This window comes from Heterodontus francisci, chromosome 42 (assembly GCF_036365525.1).
Source record: "Heterodontus francisci isolate sHetFra1 chromosome 42, sHetFra1.hap1, whole genome shotgun sequence".
NCBI classification, from domain to species: domain Eukaryota; kingdom Metazoa; phylum Chordata; class Chondrichthyes; order Heterodontiformes; family Heterodontidae; genus Heterodontus; species Heterodontus francisci.
Window position 1 is genome coordinate 15,659,268 of NC_090412.1, and position 26,003 is coordinate 15,685,270.

The 26,003-nt window shown below is 40.0% G+C and overlaps 1 protein-coding gene across 4 annotated transcripts in view; it reads left to right on the forward strand.

The window, feature by feature from the left end:
* Positions 1-19,422, forward strand: part of kat6b (K(lysine) acetyltransferase 6B) — a 240,170-nt gene extending 220,748 nt beyond the window's left edge. For all 4 annotated transcript variants that reach the window (XM_068020618.1, XM_068020622.1, XM_068020623.1 and 1 more), the window contains exons 15-17: positions 9,687-9,950; positions 12,197-12,503; positions 15,683-19,422. In XM_068020618.1, coding sequence (XP_067876719.1) covers positions 9,687-9,950; positions 12,197-12,503; positions 15,683-18,099 — 2,988 coding nt within the window. In that variant the 3' untranslated portion in view covers positions 18,100-19,422. The remainder of the gene's footprint in view (positions 1-9,686; positions 9,951-12,196; positions 12,504-15,682) is intronic.
* Positions 19,423-26,003: the final 6,581 nt, after the last annotated feature.

Sequence of the window (26,003 nt, forward strand, 5' to 3'; positions counted from 1 at the left end):
CATGATATTGGTTTTCTTGAGGCTGATGGTTAGGCCAAATTCATTGCAGGCAGCTGCAAACCTGTCGATGAGACTCTGCAGGCACTCTTCCGTGTGAGATGTTAAAGCAGCATCGTCAGCAAAGAGGAGTTCCCTGATGAGGACTTTCCGTACTTTGGACTTCGCTCTTAGACGGGCAAGGTTGAACAACCTGCCCCCTGATCTTGTGTGGAGGAAAATTCCTTCTTCAGAGGACTTGAACGCATGTGAAAGCAGCAGGGAGAAGAAAATCCCAAAAAGTGTGGGTGCGAGAACACAGCCCTGTTTCACGCCACTCAGGATAGGAAAGGGGTCTGATGAGGAGCCACCATGTTGAATTGTGCCTTTCATATTGTCATGGAATGAGGTGATGATACTTAGTAGCTTTGGTGGGCATCCAATCTTTTCTAGTAGTCTGAAGAGACCACGTCTGCTGACGAGGTCAAAGGCTTTGGTGAGATCAATGAAAGCAATGTAGAGGGGCATCTGTTGTTCGCGGCATTTCTCCTGTATCTGACAAAGGGAGAACAGCATGTCAACGGTCGATCTCTCTGCACGAAAGCCACACTGTGCCTCAGGGTCGACGCGCTCGGCCAGCTTCTGGAGCCTGTTTAGAGCGACTCAAGCAAAGATCTTCCCCACTCTGCTGAGCAGGGAGATTCCACGGTAGTTGTTGCAGTCACCTCGGTCACCTCTGTTTTTATAGAGGGTGATGATATTGGCATCGCGCAAGTCCTGAGGTACTGCTCCCTCGTCCCAGCACAGGCATAGCAGTTCATGTAGTGCTGAGAGTATAGCAGGCTTGGCACTCTTGATTATTTCAGGGGTAATGCTGTCCTTCAACAGGGGCTTTTCCGCTGGCTAGAGAATCAATGGCATCACTGAGTTCCGATTTGGTTGGCTGTATGTCCAGCTCATCCATGACTGGTAGAGGCTGGGCTGCATTGAGGGCAGTCTCAGTGACAACATTCTCCCTGGAGTACTGTTCTAGGTCGTGCTCAACCCAGCGGTCCATTTGTTTGCGTTGGTCAGTGATTATGTCCCCTGATTTAGATTTGAGGGGGGCGATCTTCTTGATGGTTGGCCCAAGAGCTCTCTTAATGGCATCATACATTCCTCTGATGTTTCCGGTGACTGAGACCAGCTGAATATGACTGCATAGGTGTTGCCAGTAGTCGTTTGTGCAGCGCCTGGCTGTTCTTTGTGCAGTGCTTCTGGCAGCTTTAAGTGCTACGGATGTTAACTTGCTGGGGGCTTTCTTGTAGTTCAACAGTGCAATGCGCTTTGCGGCTATGACAGGTTCTAGCTCTTCATATATTTATTTACTGTCATATTTCAAACTGTGTTAAAGCTTTGCATCTTTATTGACTATGTGATATTTTATAATTTTATATTTTTGTTGTTTATTTAAGAAACCTGGTTGGTGGATTTTATTCTGAAATAAAAATAGCGTATATAATTGTCCGTATCAGTAACTGGGTAAACGTTTAAATATATGTTGTAACCCCTGAAGAAGTGGAACTAGAGAAAGACAGTGCACTCCTCCAGCCTCGGTCGTAACAGCTGTATGATTTTTGAATCATCCCCCTTCAGGCAGCTGTTAATAGAAATGTTAAGGAAATAGAGCAAATATGTTCGCTACTTTGGAGGTTATTTACCAATAGATTAGCTCTCTAGCTGACAGTTAGTTGTATGACTCAAGCACTGTTGATACTTACCTGCTATTACTCTGTTCTGCTGCTGCAGTTTCAGCCAGAACAACCTTTTTAAAGGATGCACTCTAATTTCCATACAATTCAGCAGATTGCACTCATTTCACACAGGATTTACTAATCCTATGGATATGCAAATGAACTGAGCTGGATCCCTTGTTTAAATGCCTCTCAAGACCACTGATGGGCACAAATTATTTTATATTGGTCTAAGAGTGGTGCAACTCACTGGTGCAGAAATTCTCCCCATTCCACCGCCCCTCCCCCCCCACTCCCCATATGTGAATGAAAGAATGTTGACCTGCATATATATCATTGTTCAAAGTCAAGCAGAACCTTGATTTTAAAATTTTCTTTGTTTTCAAGTCTCTCCATGGCCTGTTCCTTCCCTACCTCTGTAGTTTCCTTCAGTCCTACAACCCACCCCCCCCCGCCCGCCCGCCCGCCCGCCCGCCCGCCCGCCACTAGACTTCTGTGCTCTTCCAGTTCTGGCCTCTTGAGCATTCCTGATTTTAATCACTCCACCAGTGGAGGAGGCTATGCCTTCAGCTGCCTGGGTCCTAAGCTCTAAAATTCCCTCCCTATTTATCTCTGCCTTTCTTCCTCTCTTTCCTCCTTTAAGACACACCTTAAAACCAACCTCTTTGACCAACCTATTGGTCATCTAGCCTAAATCTCCTTATGTAGCTTGGTGTCAAATTTTGTTCCATAATGCTTCTGTATGGCACCTTGTTTTTTTTAATTATTATGTTAAAGGTGCTAGATAAATGCAAGTTGCTGTTGATCATATACTAACTGCTTGATAGCAAGAGCAAATGCAGGAATTTTCTAAGACACATTGCAAACCCATAGAATACAGAGACACGTCCACGTGCTGTTTAAACAGACATGTTATGCACAGCCCTAATCTGTCTCCGACTAATAAAATGTATTATTATACCAAACAGCAATAGGAAGAGTGAAGGGGGTGCAAAAGAAACTAAAGGCAGAACTCCTGATTTATGGTGACAACTCAAATTCCATTTTTATTATGAGATTTAAGGATTTTTACTAATGTTTTGTGATAAGGTTCTGCAGTTCTGTCAGTTTATAATTAGAGTTATTGGTATATAGTAATTGAACAAGTTAAATTCCATATTATATTGGATATTTTTGCTGCTAATTTGTTGATTGATTGATTGATTTAGTCCATTTTTCTGTGAAAACCACAAATCGGTGGCCTTACTTATAGATGAAGATTGAGGTGAATAATTGTTGCCAAGATAGGTTCATATGAAGGTACTTTAGCCAATTTGATCTGCTGCTACACCACCAGCCATATCATCATCCCATTACAGCAGCTGGGTGTATAATATCCACCCTCACCAGTGATTCCAGCTGTTGAGCACCTTCTATGTATATACATATTTTATGACCAACAAATAAGATATTTCTGTCCTTATTTCATACAGTTCTTAAGATAACTAGATTTAAGATAGAATCTGTTATCCCTGATTGAAACTGAAAATGTAGGACTGCAGCCAGTGTCTGTGGAAAGCAGCAATTCTTTGTTCAAAAACCAATCAAGCTGAAAGTTGCTTTGGTGGCTAGAATTGCTTTTTTGAAACACTTAATATATGCAGAATGACGGTGACATGGTAGACCATTCTGTTATGTCAGAATACTGAACCATTTGGGGAATATTATCGGAGCAAAATGTCATCTGGGGCAATGACAATATCCAGACATTAACACATCACCTCACAAAGTGACAGATCTGTTAATCATTCAATGTGTTTACTTGAAAAGAAATGGGTTTAACATGAAAGAAATCTCATTACATAAATCACAGTTCAGTTGCTAAGCTTTAATTCTGGCAAAGGTATCTGCAAGCCACTGATGAATTAGAATTCACATCGTCCAAGTCCATCAACAGACAAAACTGTTTCATCCAAACCTCTGGTTGCTTATTGGGTTCTGCATGATTTGTTGTACTTTTAGCCTGTACACGGTGGTCTATTGACAAATGAGCTTTTGCCTGCATAAGGAGTGGGATAATGTACACATTTCATGTGTTCTCTAGTAAAGTATAAACAATTAAGGGTTGTTGTTAAACCTGAGCATGCTAATCATACACATCATGTGTAAATAATTGCATGTTTCATTTCATTGGTGTATTATTCTGCTTAAGAAAATCACTGTTTATCGATGAACAAAACAAAATGTTCGGGAAATGCCCAAACTTTAACACTGTCACCTGTTCTAAATTTGCCCTTCATAACTCTTAAGCTTTGCTTCTTTGTCCAGCTGCTCCAACAGCACTGAAAGTATTGTTTCAAGTTCACTTGCTCTGTCCTGTTATGTGTCTTATATAGTTCGAGTCCTTCTGAGACCTCTCTCTTAGTCTTGCAAAGCTGTAACTTACCAAGTAATTCCTCACAGACCTTTTCTCTAACAGTAGAGGTCAGCTTCCTTTGCACTCCTGAGGACAGGATGGTCCTCTTATGTGCAATACTCCCATGTATGTAATGGCCTGAGCATGATGCAGTTTTGGCACATCTTTCACAAATTTTAGCTCCAACTGATTTGGCAATATAACCAACCCAACATCCTATTTCCATTTTTAATTGTTTCCTGACACTGTTTTGGGCTCAGTGAGCCAAAGCTAACTGTCCTAGGTCTCAACTTCCCCACTGGCAAGTTCTAGTTCCTATTTTTAATTCCGTTATGCAATACCTCGTGTTTTTCTGTGTTAAAGTTTTTGTCATTGATACCTTCTGTTGAAAAATCGTTTAAGGTTATCTCAGATTTTAAGAAAGTTTTAGAGTTTAAACTATATTTTTCCTAGTTTAGTAGTGATCGTTGATGCTCTCCTTCCTCCCACCGCACATTCTTAATGGAAGAAAGCATTTCAAAGAGGTATTGAGAAGTTATTACACACTATCAACTCTCAAAATAGGATCAATATCGTAGGGCTAAGCTACAGTACAGTCTCTTAGATTTTAAGCAGGGATTCTGACATGGTGATCTTCACACCCAATTTGGAGGCTGAACTGATAACCAATACCTTTTTCAAATACCATACAAATGCATGGTAATTGGTCTCATGCTGATTTGTTTTTCTTTCGTTCTTGGGATGTGGGCATTGCTGGCTAGGCCAGATTTGTTGTCCATCCCTAATTGCCATTCAGAAGGTGGTGGTCAGCCACCTTCTTGAACCACTACAGTCCAAGGGGTGTAGGAACACCAACAATGCTGTTAGGAAGGGAGTTCCAGGATTTTGACCCAGTGACGGTGAAGGAACAGCAATATAGTTGCAAGTCAGGATGGTGTGTGGCTTGGAGGGGAACTGACAGGTGATGGTGTTCCCATGCATCTGTTGCCCTTGTCCTTCTAGGCAGTAGAGGTCACTGGTTTGGAAGATGCTGTCAAAGGAGGTGTGGTAAGTTGAAGATGGTACACACTGCTGCCACTGTGCGTCGGTGGGGAAGGAAATGAATGTTGAAGGTGGTGGATAGTAAGCCAGTCAAGTGGATTGCTTTGTCCTGGATGGTGGTATTGTGGGAAATTTTTGAACCACTCTTGAGTCCAGAGAATTCAAGCAAGTAAAGATTTTATTCGAGCATATGCATGGGAGAAGATCTCAGTTACCCCAAGAGCCTTCTCAATGATACAGTTTACAGCACACATTTATAGGTCACAATAGTCATTGATCATGCTATCCCCAGCACATACAAGGTTTAAACTTGATTAATAAACTAGATTGTTTAGGCCCAGCAGATGTTTCCTGGTATCTCAGCCTCCAACCTTGAGTCTGTTAATTTCTATGGTACATTGTTGTCTGTCTGGCCTGCAGTTCCCCTTATCTCTCACCTTTCTGTGGCAAGGACCAGTATGTTTACACAGGCAACAGTTGAGCTAAACATTCCCACAGCAGTGGTCAAGTATCCCATTATCCAAAGGGTCCCTCACAACTGCAGTGTTTATTCTAAGATTATTAATGCATTCTAATGCTAACTGCTAAATTTTGAATGCTGACCCTTTTGGTCCCACTTCAGTGTCGAACTTCTTAAGTTATGTCGGAGCTGCACCCATCCAGGCAAGTGGAGAGTATTCCATCGCACTCCTGACTTGTGCCTTGTAGATGGTGGACAGGCATTGGGGAGACAGGAGGTGAGTTACTCGCCGTAGAATTCCTAGCCTCTGATCTGCTCTTGCAGCCACAGTATTTATGTGGCTGCTCTTGTTCAGTTTCTAGTCAATGGTAACCCCCAGGATTCAGCGATGGTAATGCCATTGAAATTAATGGAGGATGGTTAAATTCTCTCTCGTTTGAGATGGTCATTGTCTGGCACTTGTGTGGCGTGAATGTTACCTGCCACTTATCAGCCCAAGCCTGGATGTTGTCCAGGTCTTGCTACATTTGGACTCAGGCTGCTTCAGTATCTGAGGAGTTGCAAATGGTGCTGAACATTGTGCATCATCAGCGAACATCCCCACTTCTGACCTTATGATGGAGGGAAGGTCATTGATGAAGCAGCTCAAGATGGTTGGACTTAGGACACTACCCTGAGAAACTCCTGCAGTGATGTCCTGGCACTGAGAAGATCGACCTCCGATTCCCATTGACTCCAGTTTTCCTGGGGCTCCTTGATGCCATACCTGGTCAAATGCTGCTTTGATGTTAAGGGCAATCACTCTCACCTCACCTCTGGATTTCAGCTCTTTTGTCCATGTTTGGATCAAGGCTGTAATGAGGTCGGGAACAGAGTGGCCCTGGCAGAACACAAGCTGAGCATCAGTGAGCAGGTTATTGCTGAGCAAGTGCAGCTTGATAGCACTGTCAATGACCCCTTCCATCATTTGCTGATGATCGAGAGTAGACTGATAGGGTAATTGGTTGGGTTGGATTTGTCCTGCTTTTTTTTGTGCACAGGACATACTTGGGCAGTTTTCCACATTGCTGGGTAGATGCCAGTGTTGTAGCTGTACTGGAACAGCTTCACTAGGGGCACGGGCTAGTTCTGGAGCATTAATCTTCAGTGCTACTGCCGGAATGTTTGCAATATCCACTGCCTTCAGCTGTTTCTTTATTACGTGGAGTGAATCAGATTGGCTAAAGACTGGCATCTGTGATTCTGGGGACCTTAGGAGGAGGCCAAGATGGATCATCCACTTGGCACTTCTGGCTGAAGATGGATGCAAATGCTTCAGCCTTGTCTTTTGCACTGATGTGCTGGGCTCCCCCATCATTGAGGATGGGGATATTTTTGGAACCTCCGTCTTCTGTTAGTTGTTTAATTGTTCAACACCATTGATGATTGGATTTGGAAGAGACTTTGTTTCCCATATTGCTGCTTGCCCATATAAAATGGTTCTAAGTTTGTCTGGATGACTTAGCTTCATGTTGGGTCAAATGTTTGTTTACTTTTCTCACTGTATTCGCTTTCTCTGTATTTTCATTGTAATATTTTTTGTTGCTGTTTAGACTTGATTTTTTTGCATTGTAAAACTTTTGTTTTACAATTCTTTTTCCGAGAATAGTTTTGTTTCCACTTGCAGCAAGTGAAGTGGCCAGTATGTAAATGTTCAGTATCCACTTTTCCCCCCTTGTAAAGCACTCTGAGATAGTGATAATTTGCTTGAGGCAAGAATGAACAAAATAACAGAAGAGGGAAGGGATGGGGTATGAGTAAATTTTATTGAGTCTAGCAAAGGATTTTACAGATTTAGTTTGATCTTGTCTTGTATATGATGATAACTATACAGGTGCTGTTTTTCATGTCTTGGGTTGAAACCTACTGGCTTCAACACAGGATCGAATTATTTAATCCTTTCCCTATTATTTTTGCCGAGTCTTGTTAGTGCACTTTATGCACTTTTTTTTAACTTGTTCCAAATGTGGATGTCTCCCCCATATGGGAACAGTCCACTGTACCTAAAGGATTAATGTTTTCTTAGAATACTGCTTCCAACATTACTTCCAGTCTGATGGAGTTGAACGACTTCTTTAAATTAATTAAATGATCCTTCTGTCATTCTTGATGACAAACAGCCATTCTCAATGTATATCTTTCAAAATGTGATGTTACGTATGGGAAATGTGAACCTCAAATACCCATGACTTAGCAGAACAAAAGACTGGTATTCAGAAATAAGCTATTAATCCTCTGAATCCTCTTTGATGTAAAGACTTTTCATTGAAGGAGTCAAGGAAGCGAAATCTAAAGCTTCCTCAAATCTCCAGGCAATGGGATAATAGTCCACAACAGTTGTTTTTCTTGTCTACTATTTTCACCAAACTATTTTCGCACGTGACCACAACCAGAAGTTATTTATCAGTCCGATGAATGTTCCATGCATTAACATCTTAATTAGCTATCAGCTAACTTTTAGACAACAACAGCTTTGTTCATGTAGATAGGTGTCCCTGGAAAATTGTTTTGGACATAATGAAAAGAACAACTTCCATTTCAAATCTTAGCTATTTGAATTCTCCAGAAATTTTCACTTTTGTCAGCTTTATTGAAATAAAATCAAGCTACTAATAAACTGAAGTGCCCACGATGCATTCCTTGGAATATGATATTAAAACTAAATCTCACTCACCCAGTCATTCTGCAGTTTGATCAGTTTAGTCAAGTTCCACAATGTTCCAAACCACTTCAAAGCTAGTGATGTGCTTTTAAAGTCACTGTTGTCACGTTAAGAAAAACGGCAGCGTCCTAGCGGGGTCATGGGGCCCTCCTTTGTGGGCAATCCAGGGCCCTGGAGGGCCCCTTGGCAGCGATTGTTGACCCCCCCCCCCACCCCACTCATCACACCTGTCACCTGGGCCTGCCTGTATGGTCCCAGCGTCCCCAACCCCACTCACCTTTCCCGAGGTCTCCAGATTCTTTGGTACTGCAGGGCCTCCTTAAAGGGACTGAGTCCCTGACAGGCAATTAATTGCCTGCCTGTTGTGGAATTGCAGTGGGGGTCCGATGGAAGGCTGAGGCGGAGTGCCTGTCCCCCACCATCAGGGCCAGCACCGGCACTCCCATCTTAAGAACAAAATCTAGCCCCTCACTTCAGAAATGACACCTCCAACAGGGAGGCACTGCCTCACCATCCAGAACAAAGCAGCCCACTTGATCGGCACCCGTCCACCACCTTAAACATTTACTCCCTCCACCACCAACACATCATAATAGCAGTGTGTACTATCTACAAGATGCACTGCAGTAACTCACCAAGGCTCCTTTGACAGCACCTTCCAAACCCGTGACCTCTTTCACCTAGAAGAACAAGGGCAACAGACGCATGGAAACACCACCACCTCCAAGTCACACACCATCCTGACTTGGAAATATATTGCTATTTCTTCACTATCACTGAATCAAAATCCTGGAACTCCATTCCTAACAGCACTGTGGGTGTACCCACACCAGATGGACTGCAGCGGTTCAAGAAGGCGGCTCATCACCTTCTCGAGGGTGATTAGGGATGGGCAACAAATGCTGGCCAAGCCAGCAACACCCACATACCATGAAAGAATGAAAAAAAAGTATTTCACTTGTTTTAAGTGTCAGCCTAGCTTATGTGATCAAATCTCTGGATTGGAACTTGAACATACAGCCTTCTGTCTCCCTTGTAATGTGCCTTTACTTATATGAGCTATGAAAAGAAGAACAACAAACTGCTTTTAATTGAATGTGTTTGAGGAGTCCTACAAGATTGGTCCATGTCAATGAACATGTACTACAGTGCAAAACAACCTAAAACAATTCACTTTATAATGAATAGTTCTAAACGTTCCATAAAAAGTTCTCTAGTTGCACATTGTATCTATTATGAACAAGCTACTACTTGATTCAGCTTGGAACAATTTCATTAGATAGTAAATAATGGTATTTGACTAAACTGTCAATTTATAAGCAGCTGATGTAGGTTAATAATTGCTGAATTTATGTAGTGTTTGTCTGCTTCCAATTTTAGGCTGAGCAACTGATGGAACAAGCTATTTGCTGGGAAAAAGAGCAAGAGCAGTATGCTGAAATGCAAGCTAGTATGCACTCAGTTGCTAATGCACCATGTAAAAATAGATTAATGCAATCTGAGTGTCTACCTGCCAATAGTGAATCGATAATGGAACATTCAAATGAAACCAGTGAAGAAGAGAATGAGGATGAGAATGATGAAACCCAACCCAGCTTATCACCAGGCATAGCAAAGTCACTATTAAGAGGGGCTAAGAGGAAGGTGAGTTAATATGGAGAAGCTAGTTTTCCATTAATCTGAATTGAATTGAACTTTATTGTACCTGTCAGAATGTTTATTTTGAGATTGGAAACTGATCAAATAAATTAGTGTCAACCAAGCAATGTTTTAGAAGCTTAAATCAAAAAATGACAACGTGACTCATTTGTTACTTTTGTGCCATGAGTCAGAAGGTTGTGAATTTGAACATGTAATCTGGCAAATGCTCCCTTGCATCACCCAGAGGTGTCATCCTTTATTTGTGAGGTTAAACCAAAACCTGTTCAGGTAGACATTATAGATTACATGGCACTCCACTAGGAGTATCAAAAATGCATTAATTGAAAACTTCGCTCACTGTGGTTTATGGAAGCCTTCTGTCTGCCAATTGGCAGCAGTATTTACTGACAAAGCAACAGACTGCACTTCAGAGTAATTGTATAAGAAGCACTTTGAGACATTTTTGAAAATCACATTAAGGTTCCAAAAGAGCTCAGTATTATTTGTGGCCTTATTGAAGTGCCTTAGATCAATATGAGGTCATTATTCTCAGTTTTCAAAACTAGAAATAAATTTTAAACTATATTACTAGGGCATGCTCCAGTTAGAATTAAATGCAATTTACTTTTCTTTTGCAAGTCATTTCAAGAAATAGAATTTTATTGACTCTCAAATGTTAAATAATATTTCTGATGAGGCCACTTTTCACATGGTGCATATATTTTAAAAAAGACTTGAAAATGGAGGAGTCAGTCATGAAGTGACAGTTTGATGGTGCTAATGTTGATTATAGAGTGTACAAATTGTATCATTACTACAACGACAACTTATATTTATAAAGCGCCTTTAGCACAGGAGCATTATAAAGCAAAATTAGACACCAAGTCACATAATACTGTTGAATAATCACAAGAAACTACACACCACCACTGTTCATCCATTCTTTATTTGCATGTTTTCTACATTCCATTATTTCAATGACTGCTAAAACTCATTAGCAAATCATGTCCTCTGAATTTTGTCTAAGAATAATTGACATTATACTTCTTGTTCTCTTGAAGCCAGTGCAATACTGCCCTCTGGTGTATTTTTCTCCTCAATTTGAGTATAGTTATAGTAAAAACCGAACATTCCTCACCAAAAAATGTCTCTTTCTCAAACAACAAAGTAACAAATTCACCTTCTCAGAAGTCGCACTTTAGAAACCATCACATTTCCGTGATTTAGTTTGCAGGCTTTAATTTGGGAAAACATCAAGAATTCTCACATTTGCCCCATCCACCTGCCTCTCAGGTGGACATAAAAGATCTAATGACTCTATTTTGAAGAATTCCATATTTTTAATTTTAAAAATTCAATCTTTATGAAAGTTTCAAATCATCCAGCATCCCACAGCCTTTTGTGAGAGAGTGTACAGATTTCTGTTATCCTTTGTATGAATAACCTGACTCTAATTTTAAGATTATGCCCACTTGTTCTGAATTCCTGCTGCAGAGGAAATAGTTTCTCTGTACGTACTTTATCAAATCCTTTTATCACATTAACACTTCGATTAGATCATCCCTCAATCTCCTATACTCAAGAGAATACAAGCCAAGTTTATGCAATCTGTATTCATAAATTAACCTTTTAATCTGTGGTATGATTCTGGTGAATTTGCCCTTCAAGGCCAGTACATCCTTTTTGTGATGCAGTGCCCACAACACAACACATTAGTCCAGGTGGGGTCTGACCAAGGTTTTGAAGCATAACTTCCTCCCCTGTATATTCCAGTCCTTGACATAAAGACCAACATTCCATTTGCCTTTTGATTGCTTTTTCTACCTGTCCACGAGCTTTTACTGATTAGTGTGCATGGACATCCAAATCTCTTGCTCCTCCACAATTTACAAAATACTTTGTTTTGTCTTCCTTGAATCCAAAGTGGATGACCTCACACTTCCCCACATTGAATTTCATTTTCCACAGTTTTCCTCACTCACTTAATTTGTTTATGCCAACCAATCTGGTTGTAAACACGCCAGTCACATTATAATGTGGCCTGGGAGCTAAAATACCCTGGGCCTGTTCTCAGCAGGAACAGGTGCGTTTTAAACTTGCCTCATTTCTGACTACGCAAAACCCACCCAGAGTTGAGTTCCCAGCCATTGATGTTTCCCGTATTTGTTTTCCATGCTCTTTTGTTATGAAAATGTGAAAAGGCCGCAAATGAAATTATTTTAATAGTTTATTTTGTTTTACTCTTTCAGAGGCCACTCATACACAGAAAGAAGAGGGGCCGCAAGCGCCGGAGACATAACAGCAGTGTTACCACCGAGACTATTTCTGAAACAACTGAGGTACTGCACGAAGCCTTTGAGGACTCTGATAACGAGGGTCAAATGCCCTGTTTGGAACCTACTTGTGAAGAAGAGGAGAACGATGAATATGATGATGAAATAAAGAATTATTTCAAGCATCACTGCAGCAGTTTGGACTTAAAGAAGAATCAATCAGATGAGGGAGACGATTTCTGCAAAAGTGCAGATGAAACTCCTGAGAAAGAACAGCATACAGGTACAAAACTATCATGACTATGTGTTAACATAATTCTCCATAATCGGATTATTAATAAAGACTTTAGATTAATCAAAAGATTTAAAAGCTTTGAAGTAGCTTGCGGCAGTGAGGGACAGGGCTGGGAAGGTCAGACTGTATCTGGCACTTGGGACTTAAATGAAAAGGAAAGTGATCACTTTCCCCTATTTATTTCATGTTTATAAAGCAAACTTCTGCAAGACATTCTAACTTTTCACTTCTGTTTTTGAACTGTATAGAAGCCTACTATTTTGGGTCTCTTTGTTTAGCTGATGTCAGCAAGCAGCTGTATATGGAATTCTACGTATCAACATCCAAGCCAGTCCTGGTAAATTGGGAAACAATCCAATGAAAATCAATGCCAACTGAATGCATAGGAAATCTTGGTGTACATTTGGTGTTAGGAAAAGCACCCTTCATACTTACTTTATACATACACACATATATCTATACATACATACATAGACACACAATATATAGTAGCTTTCCTTAACCATTAATAATCTATTACTATTTCCATCTGCAGCAAATTAAAATCAACCTCTGGACATACCATACCCCTTGCTGCCAGCACAAATATGACCTTGAACCCTCTGCAGTTTGCTAAAGAGATTGCAGTTTGGTGGGGCGGGGGTGCAATTTTTCACATTTTCTGATGGTGCACAAAAATCTAGCCCTATTGGAATCTAAAAGATCATCCAACAGTCATTTGAAGCGAGGCTAAATACACTGTCTGTTGTGCCATAGTGGTCTTCCTGGAACCAGATATCGTCAACATCTCCATGAAATAAAACTTGATGCACCATAGCACAGGCAATATACACGAGGAACATGCCCCAACCCACTTCCTCATGGAAATTCACAAACTAAAACGATACAGGCAAGATCCAATGATCTTTAATGTAGCTGCCAGAGAAGTATACCCCTAAAGCAACACCATTCAACAGAACGAGCCCCCTGGGCCACCCATAAGCCACCATGTTAGGCTCACTCCCCACTTCTGTGCATCTTAGCGTGCACAGTGTATACTGTACAAACAATGTATATATGAAATGCAGTGTACACTGTACTCAATGTATAGATGTATGACAGTGCACACTGAGTGTTAAATGTGTGACCATGTACATTGTACTAACATGTATAAATGTATAATCATGTACACTGTGCTAACAATGTAGAGATGTATGGAAGTGTGTACTGTGCTAACAATGTATAAATGTATGTATGACTGAATTGCAACTGAGAGTAGTTACAATGTTAAAAAATAATGGAATTTGTAAAGGCCAAAATGATGGTCTGGAGAACAGTGCAGAACTGCAAGAAATGCAGTCAGGTACATTGTTTTAAAAAAAATCTGCAAAAATATTTTTTATAGAATTGATTTTTACATGCCATAATTTTGTTCTTTTATTGGGTTTTTCCCTTTTTTTCTCTACCTCTGGCAGTTTTGTGTTGGTGTTTTTAGAGATCAAGTACATGGTGGAGCCGATTGCAGTGCACTGCCAGTGATAGGACATGACTTTTTTATGTGGTTCCCTCACTATCTGCATTCTAACTCTTAGTTTTGCCACTGTGGAAAGGTGCTAAGCAGAGACAAAGTGCTTCCCCAGTGAGAAAGGAAAAATTGAAGCAAGAATCATTCTGGGCCACCATTGTCCACTTTCAAGCCAGTTAAAAGAGGCATTAGAGACCTTCTGTTTCATACAGGGATGGTATGATGTGGGAGAAAGTGAAGAAAATACCTTTCTTTTAAAAAAGGTATTTTCTTCAACTAAATAAATATGCATCCATATCCAAATATGTACAGTTTGAAATATCTTGTTTAGTTTAGTGGCATTGTCTGTGCCTTGTCCTTATCCACAGCAGGTGTATGGATCCCTGGAGCCCAGAGGAATCAAAAGAAAATAGAGGAATTCATACGTTTTCCAAATGATTATTTTGATAGCTTAAATTTAACAAAGAATATAGAAGGAATGGACCAAGAAATACTATCAAAATGTATCAGAAATAAACTCATGGCTGTTATTTAGTCAGAGAAGACAAAATAATAGTGACTGAACATATGATTTTGTACATTCTTTATATAAAGAAATTGGTACAAACGTCAACTCCTGTTGGATGATATTCTTGGATGCTTTTAAAATGTTTATTAGAGCTTGCATAATTGGCTACATGTGCATCTTAAAAGAGAATTATTGTACACATTGTAACAAGTCAAGCATCTGCAATCATTAGGTGGTGTTATTTTTATCTTGTCCTACTTAACAAAATAGACTAATTTGCAGCTGCATTGTATAGTACAGCACTGTTAATTATATGTAAGTATTCACCTCAGCAAAATAAGACCTTGAGAAACCCAGGCAGAATAATTACATTTGCATGTAATGCCAATGAGCAAAAATATTTTTCTGCTTTCTTTTTCCCCTACCCTGCATCTCTCACAAAGGTTTTGATCTGTTGTTGAGGTATGGTTTCTTGGGCACTGAGCAGCCTCTGATACCTCATCCAAGTGAGCCTAGATGATATCTATCGACAGGCTACCTAAGCACAGCGGAGGGCATCACAACCAAGTGAATCCTGTCTTAACCCACGTCCACACCACACTTCCAGTAGAAGTCACTAGTGACCAGAAGCAGGACCATGGCGAGTCTTTTTTACCTTCCCTAAGTTGGGGGTCCTGAGCATAGAATTGGTGGTCCCATGATGTGGTCAACAAAACAGATATTGAACAACCAAAATGGACAAATTCTTTGTAACTGATTTCAAAAGGTCTGAATGGAGAGATTGCCGTATTTAGTTTACTCCTAACCTAAATCAATGAAATCATTTAGCAATAGCAGAAGCACAAAGAATTTAGTGAGCTGTTTGTTAAACTTGTACTCCATTAGGTTAAACTGTTAGTCCAATTTTATGTAAGCCATATATAAAAATTTATTCCTACGTGAAGCATAAGACTTCACAAACAGTTATGGTATACTTTCAACTGAGCATGAAGTACTTTTTCTGACAGTGGATTGTGGATTGTCTTTGTTGTTTCTACAAGTAATGCTTTATTTTAACTTCTTATGTTAACATGAACTGTAGATATTTTAAGCACCAATGTTATTCAACTGGATAGCAGTAAACACTTAAAACAAGTTTCTTTTTTTCTTGCCCAGATAAAGCAAATACAGATCTCTCTTCAAAAGAGAACACTGAGGAAAACTCTGTTGATTCTGAGCCTATAGCAAGAGTTGTGAAACGCAAAAAAGGTTGGCCAAAAGGAGTGAAGCGTGGTCCAGCTAAATGGAGACGCAAAGCCGAGAATAAAACTGGTTTTAAACTCAACCTGTACACGCCACCAGAAACTCCCCTGGAGCCTGACCAACCAGTCACAACAGAGGAGAGGCAAGTTGTGACTGAGCAGCAGGTTATAGTTGAGAAGCACAATAATGAAGCCCCAGCAATAACTGAGGAGGATGAATTTGAAAATGAGGAAAGGCCAGAATCCCCAGATAAATCTACCTGCAGATTGAGTGAGGAGAAGGAACCTTTGGAAGAACCAACTGAAAAACAGTATGACCATGTCAGTGGAGTTCCTGAAGATGAAACTGGTAATCGTGAACATGAGGAAGAAGATGATGATGAAGCAAATCAAAATGAGGATCATGATGCAGATGATGAAGACGACAGTCACATGGAGTGTACTGAGGTAGAAAAAGAAAATCAACAGGAAGTATTCAAGGAAGAATCCCAAAGCCAAGAACCATTCTTAGAGTTAAATGTTCCAAGCAATAATACCGAGCAGAAAGATGAGATAGATCACAGTGATGACCCTGTGCCTGATTCTAATGAAGACCAAAACAATGATCATGAAAGGAATTCAGAAAATCCACCAGATTCCGATGAAGATCACACCAGTAACCAGGATCATAAGGACAATGGCAAGCAGACCCTAGAATTTAGAGAGGAAAATGTCAATGCAGAACCTGATACAGAGACTGTGCAAGCTGTTCAATCATTAACACAAGAAAATAGTGAACAAGAAAATAGTGAGCAAGTAAATACATACCAGGACTGTGCAGAAACCATGGAGGCCTGTAGGAACTTACAGAGTTACACTCATACAGAACAGAGCCCACAAATGAATGACTGCCATCAGTCAGACCATAGCAGTCCTCTTTCATCTGTTCATTCTCATCCTAGCCAATCAGTTCGTTCTGTAAACAGCCCCAGTGTGCCTCCCATTGAGAACAATTATACTCAGATCAGCCCTGATCAGAGTGGTATTTCTGCACCATCTTTACAGAATGTAGAGACCAGTCCAATAATGGATGTCCCTTCAGTTTCTGACCATTCACAACAAGTTGTGGACAGTGGCTTCAGTGACCTAGGCAGCATTGAGAGCACAACTGAAAACTATGAGAATCCAAGCAGCTATGATTCGACTATGGGAAGCAGCATTTGTGGCAACAACTCAACACAGAATAGTTGCTCTTACAATAACATATCTTCCAGTAGCCTTACTCAGAGTAGTTGTGCAGTGACTCAGCAGATGACTAACATTAATGGTAGTTGCAGTATGATGCAGCAAAATATCAGCTCTCCACCAAACTGCAGTGTTAAATCTCCCCAAAACTGTATAATTGAAAGATCTCCCAGCAACAATCAACAGCAGCAACTGTCACAATGCAGCATGACCACCAGTTTCACACCAGCAATACAAATGACGGACATTCCAGAAACTGGAAACTCAACCATCAGCATCTATGAAAGGATGGGCCAGGGTGACTTTGGAACTGGGGGTTATCCCCAGCCATCTGCCAATTTCAGCTTAGCCAAACTACAACAGCTAACTAATACTATCATGGATCATCCATTGCCTTATAATCATTCAGCTGCTGTTACTTCCTATGCAACTAGTGTCTCCCTGTCCACCCCCCACACGGGCCTTGTCCAACTTCCGCAGTCGCCTCATTCCTTATCTGGGGGAGTCCAAGCACAACCTACAATGACTCCCCCACCTAATCTTACCCCTCCACCAATGAATCTGGCATCACCACTTCTACAGCGCAATATGGCAGCCCCAAATATTGGAATCCCTCATACCCAAAGATTGCCAACACAAATGGCAGCCAAAGGCCATGTTGCCATACGTTCCAAGTCTGTGTCCGTACCACCTGTTGCTGCTCACCAGCAGCAGATCTATAGCCGTGCCTCACCATCTGTCGCCATGCAGCCAGCACCTCGACCTCTGACCATGCAGCGGGGCATGAACATGGGTCTAATGCCAGCACCAACTTATAATGTCAATTCTATGAACATGAATATGAATACATTGAATGCTATGAATGGGTACAGGATGACTCAATCCATGATGAACAGTGGTTACCATGGAAATCCTGCTTACATGAATCAAACTGCCCAGTACCCCATGCAAATGCAAATGAGCATGATGGGAAGTCAGCCATACACCCAGCAGCCAATGCAAAGTAGTCCACATGGTAACATGATGTACACACCACCAGCTCACTACAGTCACATGAACGCTGGCATGTCTAAACAGCCTTTGAATGGCTCCTATATGAGGAGGTAGATTTTGCTGAGCATATAAGGTACTAAAAGGAAAACCTGCATACCCAGAAGCAAATCCAACATATAAATAACAGGGTGTAGGGTGATCTACTTTGAAGACCAGCTATTTGGCTGAACTGTCATGATAAAATAATAATGAAGAAATGGCACTTTGCATTCAATCTGTTGACAGAAGGAAGCCTTATTTATTTATTTTTTTTTAAGTCCAGTTGGGTGGGGATTGTTTTCATCTTTGTACATTCATATTTTTCCTTTCTGAGTCTGGCTTGGACAGAGCACATCTTCGAAAGAAGTATGGAAACTGAGGTAGTACAGCCATGCAATAGAAACTTTAAATGTGCCTATTTGCCCATGGAAAGGATTTTGCAAGTTAGAACATAGCGAAGATAAAAGCCCAAGCGGCAGTCAGCTTAACCACACCTGGGGCTGGAGCTGGGGATTCTTTTGTTCCTTGGACTTCTGTTGTTATCAATACATGTATATTTGATTTTGTGAAGCTGATGCCTAATTCAGCATGCAGCAGAACATCATTGGAGAGTTGTTTGTGACAGTGTGCCCTTTAGTAAAACAAATATGTGTTGTGTTTAACAGCAAGCCATTTGTTATGTTTTGCCTTTATTAGGTTTTACTAGCTTTGAAGTAAAATGAAAACTATATTTTTGTTAATTCTGAGACTGTAAAAAAACAAAATGTAAAAGCGAGACCTTGAGTTCATTTGGCAGTTTTGAAAGGGTTACTTGTGTATAATTGAAACATTTCTTTTTGTAACTAATTTCTTTCCTTCGGTGAGGCAGCTTTCTGTTTTATAAATGCAAAGTATTCTGTTTGACAAATGAAGATGCGTTCTGTTAACAGCGTATCAGAATATTTGTACCTGTCAATTTCATATAAAGCGTAGCTTTTTCTCATAATATCAGTCAGCAGCAAAAGTGCTGTCTATGAGTAACTGTTCAGTTATGTTGGCCCAATGATAAACACCTTTAACTATTCACTGGCATTCCATCAGTAGACTTTTCTATCTTTAGAGAATATTGAAGTTATATTTTAAAAAAACCTTAGAACTGTAGTGTGTGAATAGACCAACATAAGCTTAAAGAACGCATGTAAAAAGTATTTGTGTCTGTTTATATTGCTTACTTTTTGTAGCTTTGTACTTGTACATGGTGACTGTAAGGACTGAGAGGAAAAAGCTGGATACATGTATAAAATAGGACACAAACAAGTGAGAGAACCACTTGTATTTATCCATTATCCTTCTAGTCAGTCACTTCAAAGGACGCTGTACATTTTAACATGGAATAAATTATGTTGAGCCATTTCCAGATTTCCTGTGCTCTGAAATTTTGGCGAGTTACTGGTAATAACTTCATTTTTTTGATTCTTATTGATAGATAACATCAGTTTTGGGGAAATAGCACTGAATGTATTAATTGATTAGTGCAGGTTCAATCCTGATTCTTTTTTGGGAACTGCTGTTTATCTGAATTGCACCTCATGGAAGACATGTTGAAGTATTTTACTAGGTGGTAACATAGGGCATTAAGCAGGATGAAACAAGAAAGCAAAAAATAACTTGGAGCAGGGCCAAATCGTTATTTTTTTATGAGACTTTTAAAAGCAGGGAAGGAAGTAGCTGACAAGCTCAGAGGATTTTAGGAGAAAGTTGGAGAAAACAGCAACTCAGTGCTGAGAGCAGTAACTGATGGTATTGAAATGGGAGAGAGGAAAATTGTGTTGGAGAAGGGAGAATGCATGCAATAATGTCTAAATGGAGGAGCAGAGATTGGGTGAGGCAAAACCTTGGAGGGATTTGAAAGAAAGGATCTTGAAATCAGTTTGCCATGGCATGTTAAACAAGTAGAGCTTGGCAAGGTCTGTAATGCTGGAAATGCAGGCAAGACGTGGGCTGCAGAATTCTGAATGACCTGTAATTTGTGGAAAGTGAAAGCAGAGGTGCTGGCTCAAGAACTATGAAGAAATCAGCAGCAGTGGGACACGGAGCTGATGCCAGTGTTATTTTAAAACCCGTTTGTGAAACAAGAGCCGTTTATCTCTTGTATATGTTGCATTAGTGCTGCTGGATAATTATGAAGGTAGAATTGAGATATTAGGACTATTTCCATTAGAGCAGAGAAGGCTAAGAGGAGATTTAATACCGAGGTTTAAAATTACTGAGGGTTTTGATGAGTGAATAGTGAAAGATTATTTCCTCTGGTTGAAGAGTCAGCAAGAGCTCATCAATTTAAAATCTCTACACAAAAGCACTGAATGCTTTGCCACAGCGAATGGTTTAGAATGAGACCATTGCAAATTTTAGGCAAAAATTGGAAAATATTTGAAGCAAGGTGATCTGGAGAGCTATGAGATAAAGCAGGACAGCGGGATTAGATTTAATTGTTATAGCATGTGGTTGACACAACCATGAGTTACTTGGCCACCTATGCTGTGAACTTCTGTGGTTCTGTAAATGTGGGGAAGAAAACTTGAGGTTAAGCAAGTTAACTAGGTTCCTACATCTCCACACTTAACCAAGAAGATGGTGAATGGAGTCAAGGTCAGCTACATGCAAATGCTGGTGGAAGTTGATGAGAATTTTGCCTAATACCTGGAAGAAATTTCAGTTCATCTAGGTGTTAATACTGGTCAGGCAGTTTAGAAAGTATAACAACAGCTGGTGATCGATGGAGAAGGCAGAAAATAGACCCATTATTTTCAGATGATGTTGCCAAGAGATTTTATATGAAGAGAGAGGACCAAAAATGGAACACTATGGCATATTAGAAGTAACTGCGAATGCAGCCATTGGAGGTGTAGTATGCCTTCATTGCAGTTGGTATGACTGGGACTCATTGAGAATAGTGTCACTGAGATGAACTGTGGAGGAAAGATGTTGAAAGAGGGTGAGGTGGTCAGTGATACCAAAGACAGTGGAAAAATTAAGGAGGTTGGGGGAGAACTATGATCTTATAATCAAGACATAGGACTTTATTTCTTTCATCAGTGCAGTCTCTGTGTTGTGGATAGGGCTGGATAATAGGGACAAGTGGGAGTATAGCTACTGTATAATCATTAAACTTCAATTGAAATAAGCAGTAGATAACTAACTCCCAAATAAGCAGCTGAACACTTCAACTTTCCTCTGCATACTGTAAGTATAAGGTATGTAACCAACACATTTATTTGGATTATCGTTTCTTTAAGAAAATTCCTGGTTTTGCAAACACCACACTTCCAACAATTCCTCCTCCTCTCTGCCTCAGTCATTGACACTTCTCTTCCTGTATGAATGACACATAATCTATAGCATTGCATTTGATTGTTTCATGAAAAGAAACTTTCATTTCATTCATTACCTTACTAAAGAACAAAGATTGATCTGAAGATTTATGTACAAACGCTTAATTTGGCTAAACATGAGCTCAATAACATATTTAACAAAGAGGCAAAAATATGCCTTTTTCTTAATAGGCAACAATGTAAAACATGCCGTTTTGTGTAGCAGTCCAATATTGTTGATTATTTAGAATATACCTTTAGTTTAAATTGTAGATCAATCAAAATTCTGAGTCTATAATATTTGTACTGTGTTTTTCCATTGCCATTGATAATTACCTAAAAGTCGTACTTTGTGTTTCACAAATGCAGTTTAAAATATCATTTATTTCTCTTGTGATTGCTTGGTGTATGTTATATCAGTGCTGCTGGATAATTGTTCAACGGCAGTATTTTTAGGTATTTGAATAATCCAGGGAAATAACTAGTCATATGCACTTAGGTTGGATGTACGTAACATATACAAACCCTAAGTAGTATTTGGCATCGTTAGTAAGGGATGAGTGTATTACTCAGCAGTTTACTTGGAATAGGGACGGTTCAATTTGCAGAGCATGTCCATTTATTATTCTTTTAAGCTGAGTTGATAGCATCATTTTAGGCTGCCAAACAAGTTATACATTTCTTTGTAGGCTTTTTTTCCTATTTTTGCAGAAAAGGATGTACTTTGGTAAATACTTGTACAAAAATGATGAGAAAATCCAGAATTAATTCAAAGATATTCAAATACCGTATCAAACCAGGTTTACTTCAATAAATGTAATGAATTATGTAATTGGGTGAGTATATTACTGCATGTGAAATATTTGCATGTGTTATAAGTTCACTCTTTTGTATCTTGCAGCTGCTGTGGATATTAACGTGACTTTATTGTGGAACATATTCACGTTCCTCTCCACTTCTAACCAATAAAGATGCATATATTAGAAAGGGGATCGACTTTCTGCCAGAATTTTTCAATGTAGCTCATGTTGGCTCAGGTGAGCAACGGCTAAGGATACTTTGAGACCTATGCAGTATAAACTGGGCAACATGAGCAAAAAGTTTGAAAGATTTAAACATTTATGGTCAAATCCATGCTGAGCACTAGTGAATAGAAGAACGATTTGTTTTTTTTTGTATGCTGTACATCTCAGTTCAGAGGTTTTGTCAGCAGTTCTTCATGTTCATTGGAATTCAAATGGCAAAACCTGCAGCAAAATATGATTGAACTACATGAGCAGTGTTTCAGAGTAGAAGGCAAATATTGCATTTTAGGAAATCTGCCCTCTCTAATTTTGTTTCCATCATTCCTGCAATAGCATCTCTGTAAACTGAGGACATGATCTCATTTAGACCTGGAATGATGTTTTTGGAAAGATAAAGGCATGTGGATAAATGGGCATTTTCTGCATTTCCCACAGAGCTATTTTCTGCACATTTTGCTTGAAGACACTTTTGCCAATTTCCTGATAAGTGGCCAATTGAGAAACAGAACAGTAGCATTATTACAAGAAGATCCTGATTGGTTGTTTTTGTTAATGCCAGTTCCCTGAGACTTTGTAAGTAAAATTGACTGCATTAAAGCATCTTGATTTGGGTTAGTTATTTTCTACAGTATAAGGCCAATTGGTGATTATTTTGTGATAAAAGGAATATTATACCTTTCATCTTCATTCAGGCATTCCTCACAAATGGTAGGAACTTTTCCAATCTTCATTTGATTGAGAATTTCACTTTTTTTTGTGTCCCCCATGTAACCCTTGCTTTTTCTTTGTGTCAAGACCCAGGACCTGCACCATAGTTTTCCCCTCTCTTCCACACCTCATATTTTAAGGATGTTCTCCAAGCTTTCAGGGTCACTTATAACGACTTCCAGAACCAGGCCCTGCAATTTTTAGTGAGTTTTAGGAGTTAAAAGTGTTAAGTGCCTGCTATACTTTTAGCCTGTTTCTCCTGATTGATTCCTTGTGTGTAAACTCCTTGGGAACCAATGCTATCATTTTATGCCTTAAATTTCTGCGGAAGTTTCTGCTGACAATCCCAGTCATTTACACCATTTCTCTGGGATTTCCAGTGGTCAGCAGAACCCCCATAGGACTTCATCCCATTGTTTTTTAAATCTGATCTGTTTGAAAACTGAAGACTGCTATGTCGTTATGCATTCAATATGGCTCTGATCCATTGGACAGCTATTTATCATGGATGCTTGAACTGGTTATGAAATAAAATATATTCAGTTTCAATGTGGAAACCTAATTGATTCAAATCAAATCTTATCCAGGTATCCTAACCATGTGAGAACCAAATTCAAGTTAATATATTACTGAATCAAAAATGTAACAGTGTGCGTACATTTAATCAAATAGGTGGTGAATTTGAATCCTTTTGGTTGCTGGGAGCATGGAAGGATTTGAAGGAATTGTACTGAGGCACCAATGGGCAAGAAGAGATTTTCCACATTCTCATAACCTGTTCCAGAAACTTAATGGGCTTGAACAGCTCTTATCAATTTTATATTTTCTAAGATCACCATAAGCGCAATTGAGTGTGTCTGGTCTGTAGAACTTTATGAATTATATCTATCCATGTGTTAGTATGAGAAAGGAATATTATTCAAAAGGAAGTGTTCAGTACAAGTCCTCGATCAGTATTTCACTGTGAACAAGAAGATTCAAAGGAACTTATTTTTCAAATGAATCATTCACACAAAAAGCACATGCACAAGGCACCAAGTGATGGTATTGTTTATTTGGAATAGATGTAGATTCATATTGCAGTAAAACAAATTGCTGTTACCTTTTCGGACTAAAACATTCAAATTAATAACTACAAATCATTACAAAACATTTTAGTTTGTGTAAGAAATGGGAAATTGTAACTAATTTTATAAATCTTTGTGTCACATGTAACTAATCAAAAGCAGCTTTTTAATGATGTCTGATAGTGGTGTTAGATCATTGCTGTACACTGGCCTAGGTTCTTCCCCGGCACAATATTTCACACATCTGTGGTAGGTGGGGAGTGACTCAACTACAAGCTGGTCCCATCAGAGCACACTGCATCTTATAATGTCTATGCCTCTGCCATCCTTCCCAGCATTTGTGTTCTTTGAATGCAGGGGTCCACAAATTAGGCCTCTCTGTCCAGCATTCAAATTTCTGCGAGAGGATTTAGTCCAGGAAGATGAGAGGTTTGTGCAAAAGCTCTTAAGCATGGTCATATACTGGCTCAACCAAGAAAGGGTAACATTTTCAGATAAATGTTTTTCCTCCCACTGACACCATACTGGCTACCTGTTATACCCTCTGGGACCTGTGACAGTGATTTTCCATCCCACCTGGCACTATTCCTTGGCGGAGGCTGGTAAACCCACTTCCTGTAAGTGGAAATATGGCTAGGGGCAAGTGGTTATATCTAGAAGTAACAGAATTCCACCCCTGCCAGAGATGTGCTCCAAATAAGAGGGGTCGGAATGCCTAAATTACTGTATCTGTAAAGTGTTAGCAGTTAGTGGCACTTTGTTGAAGTTGATCTCACCCGGTAACAGTTAACCACAGGTACTGTTCCCAGTGTATAGACAGTATCTGGGTTCAGCATGGCAGTATCACACAATTTCTCTTATGTTGTTATCAGCCAGGTTGCTGGTTGTGGTGAGAGCATGGCCAATGACACAGAGATCTTGGCTGTAGACAGTGTGTAATGCAGATAGAAGGCAGGTATGCTCTCCATACAGAGGGACAGCATCAGATACACGGTTGGAGTTGGAGCTCGGCTTCCTCTCCACTGGCTTAGTGGTAAATGCTCGCCGGGCCAGCCTCCCATCTTGCACCTGCCATAAACTTCAGCTCATCCAAAACTCTGCTACCTGTATCCTGACTCACACCAAGTCCTGTTCACCCACCACCCCTGTGCTTGCAGACCTACATTGGCGCCTCATCTGGCAATGTTTTGATTTTAAAATTCTCATTCTTGTTTTCAAATCGCTCCATGGCCTTACCCCACCCTACGTCTGCAACCTCCTTCTGACCCTTTGCACAATCTGCTTCATTGCCTTATTAAAGCACAAGATGTCTACTTTTAAGCCCTTCGAGTTAAACGGTATTCAGCAATTAGTGCTGTTGTTTTGTCAATACTGTTTTAAATTAAGTTTAGCGTTTCAGTTGGAAATACTGTATTGGGAGTGTAGTCCCAAGATTTTTTTACATTTGTTTTTATGGTATGTGGGCGTTGCTGGCAAGGCCGGCATTTATTACCCATCCCTAAATGCACTGAGTGGCTTGCTAGGCCATTTCAGAGGGCATTTTAAGAGTCAACCAAATTGTTGTGGGTCTGGAGTCACACGTAGACCAGACCAGGTAAGGACAGCAGATTTCCTTTCCTAAAGAGTATTGGTGAACCAGATGGGTTTTTACAACAGTCAACAATGGTTTCATGGTCACCATTAGACTAGCTTTTTCATTCCAGATTTATTAATTGAATTCAAATTTCACCTTCAGCTATGGTGGGATTTGAACCCTTGTCCCCAGAGCAGTAGCCTGGGCTCTGGATTACAAATCCACTGACAATACCACTGCACCACCACCTCCCTAT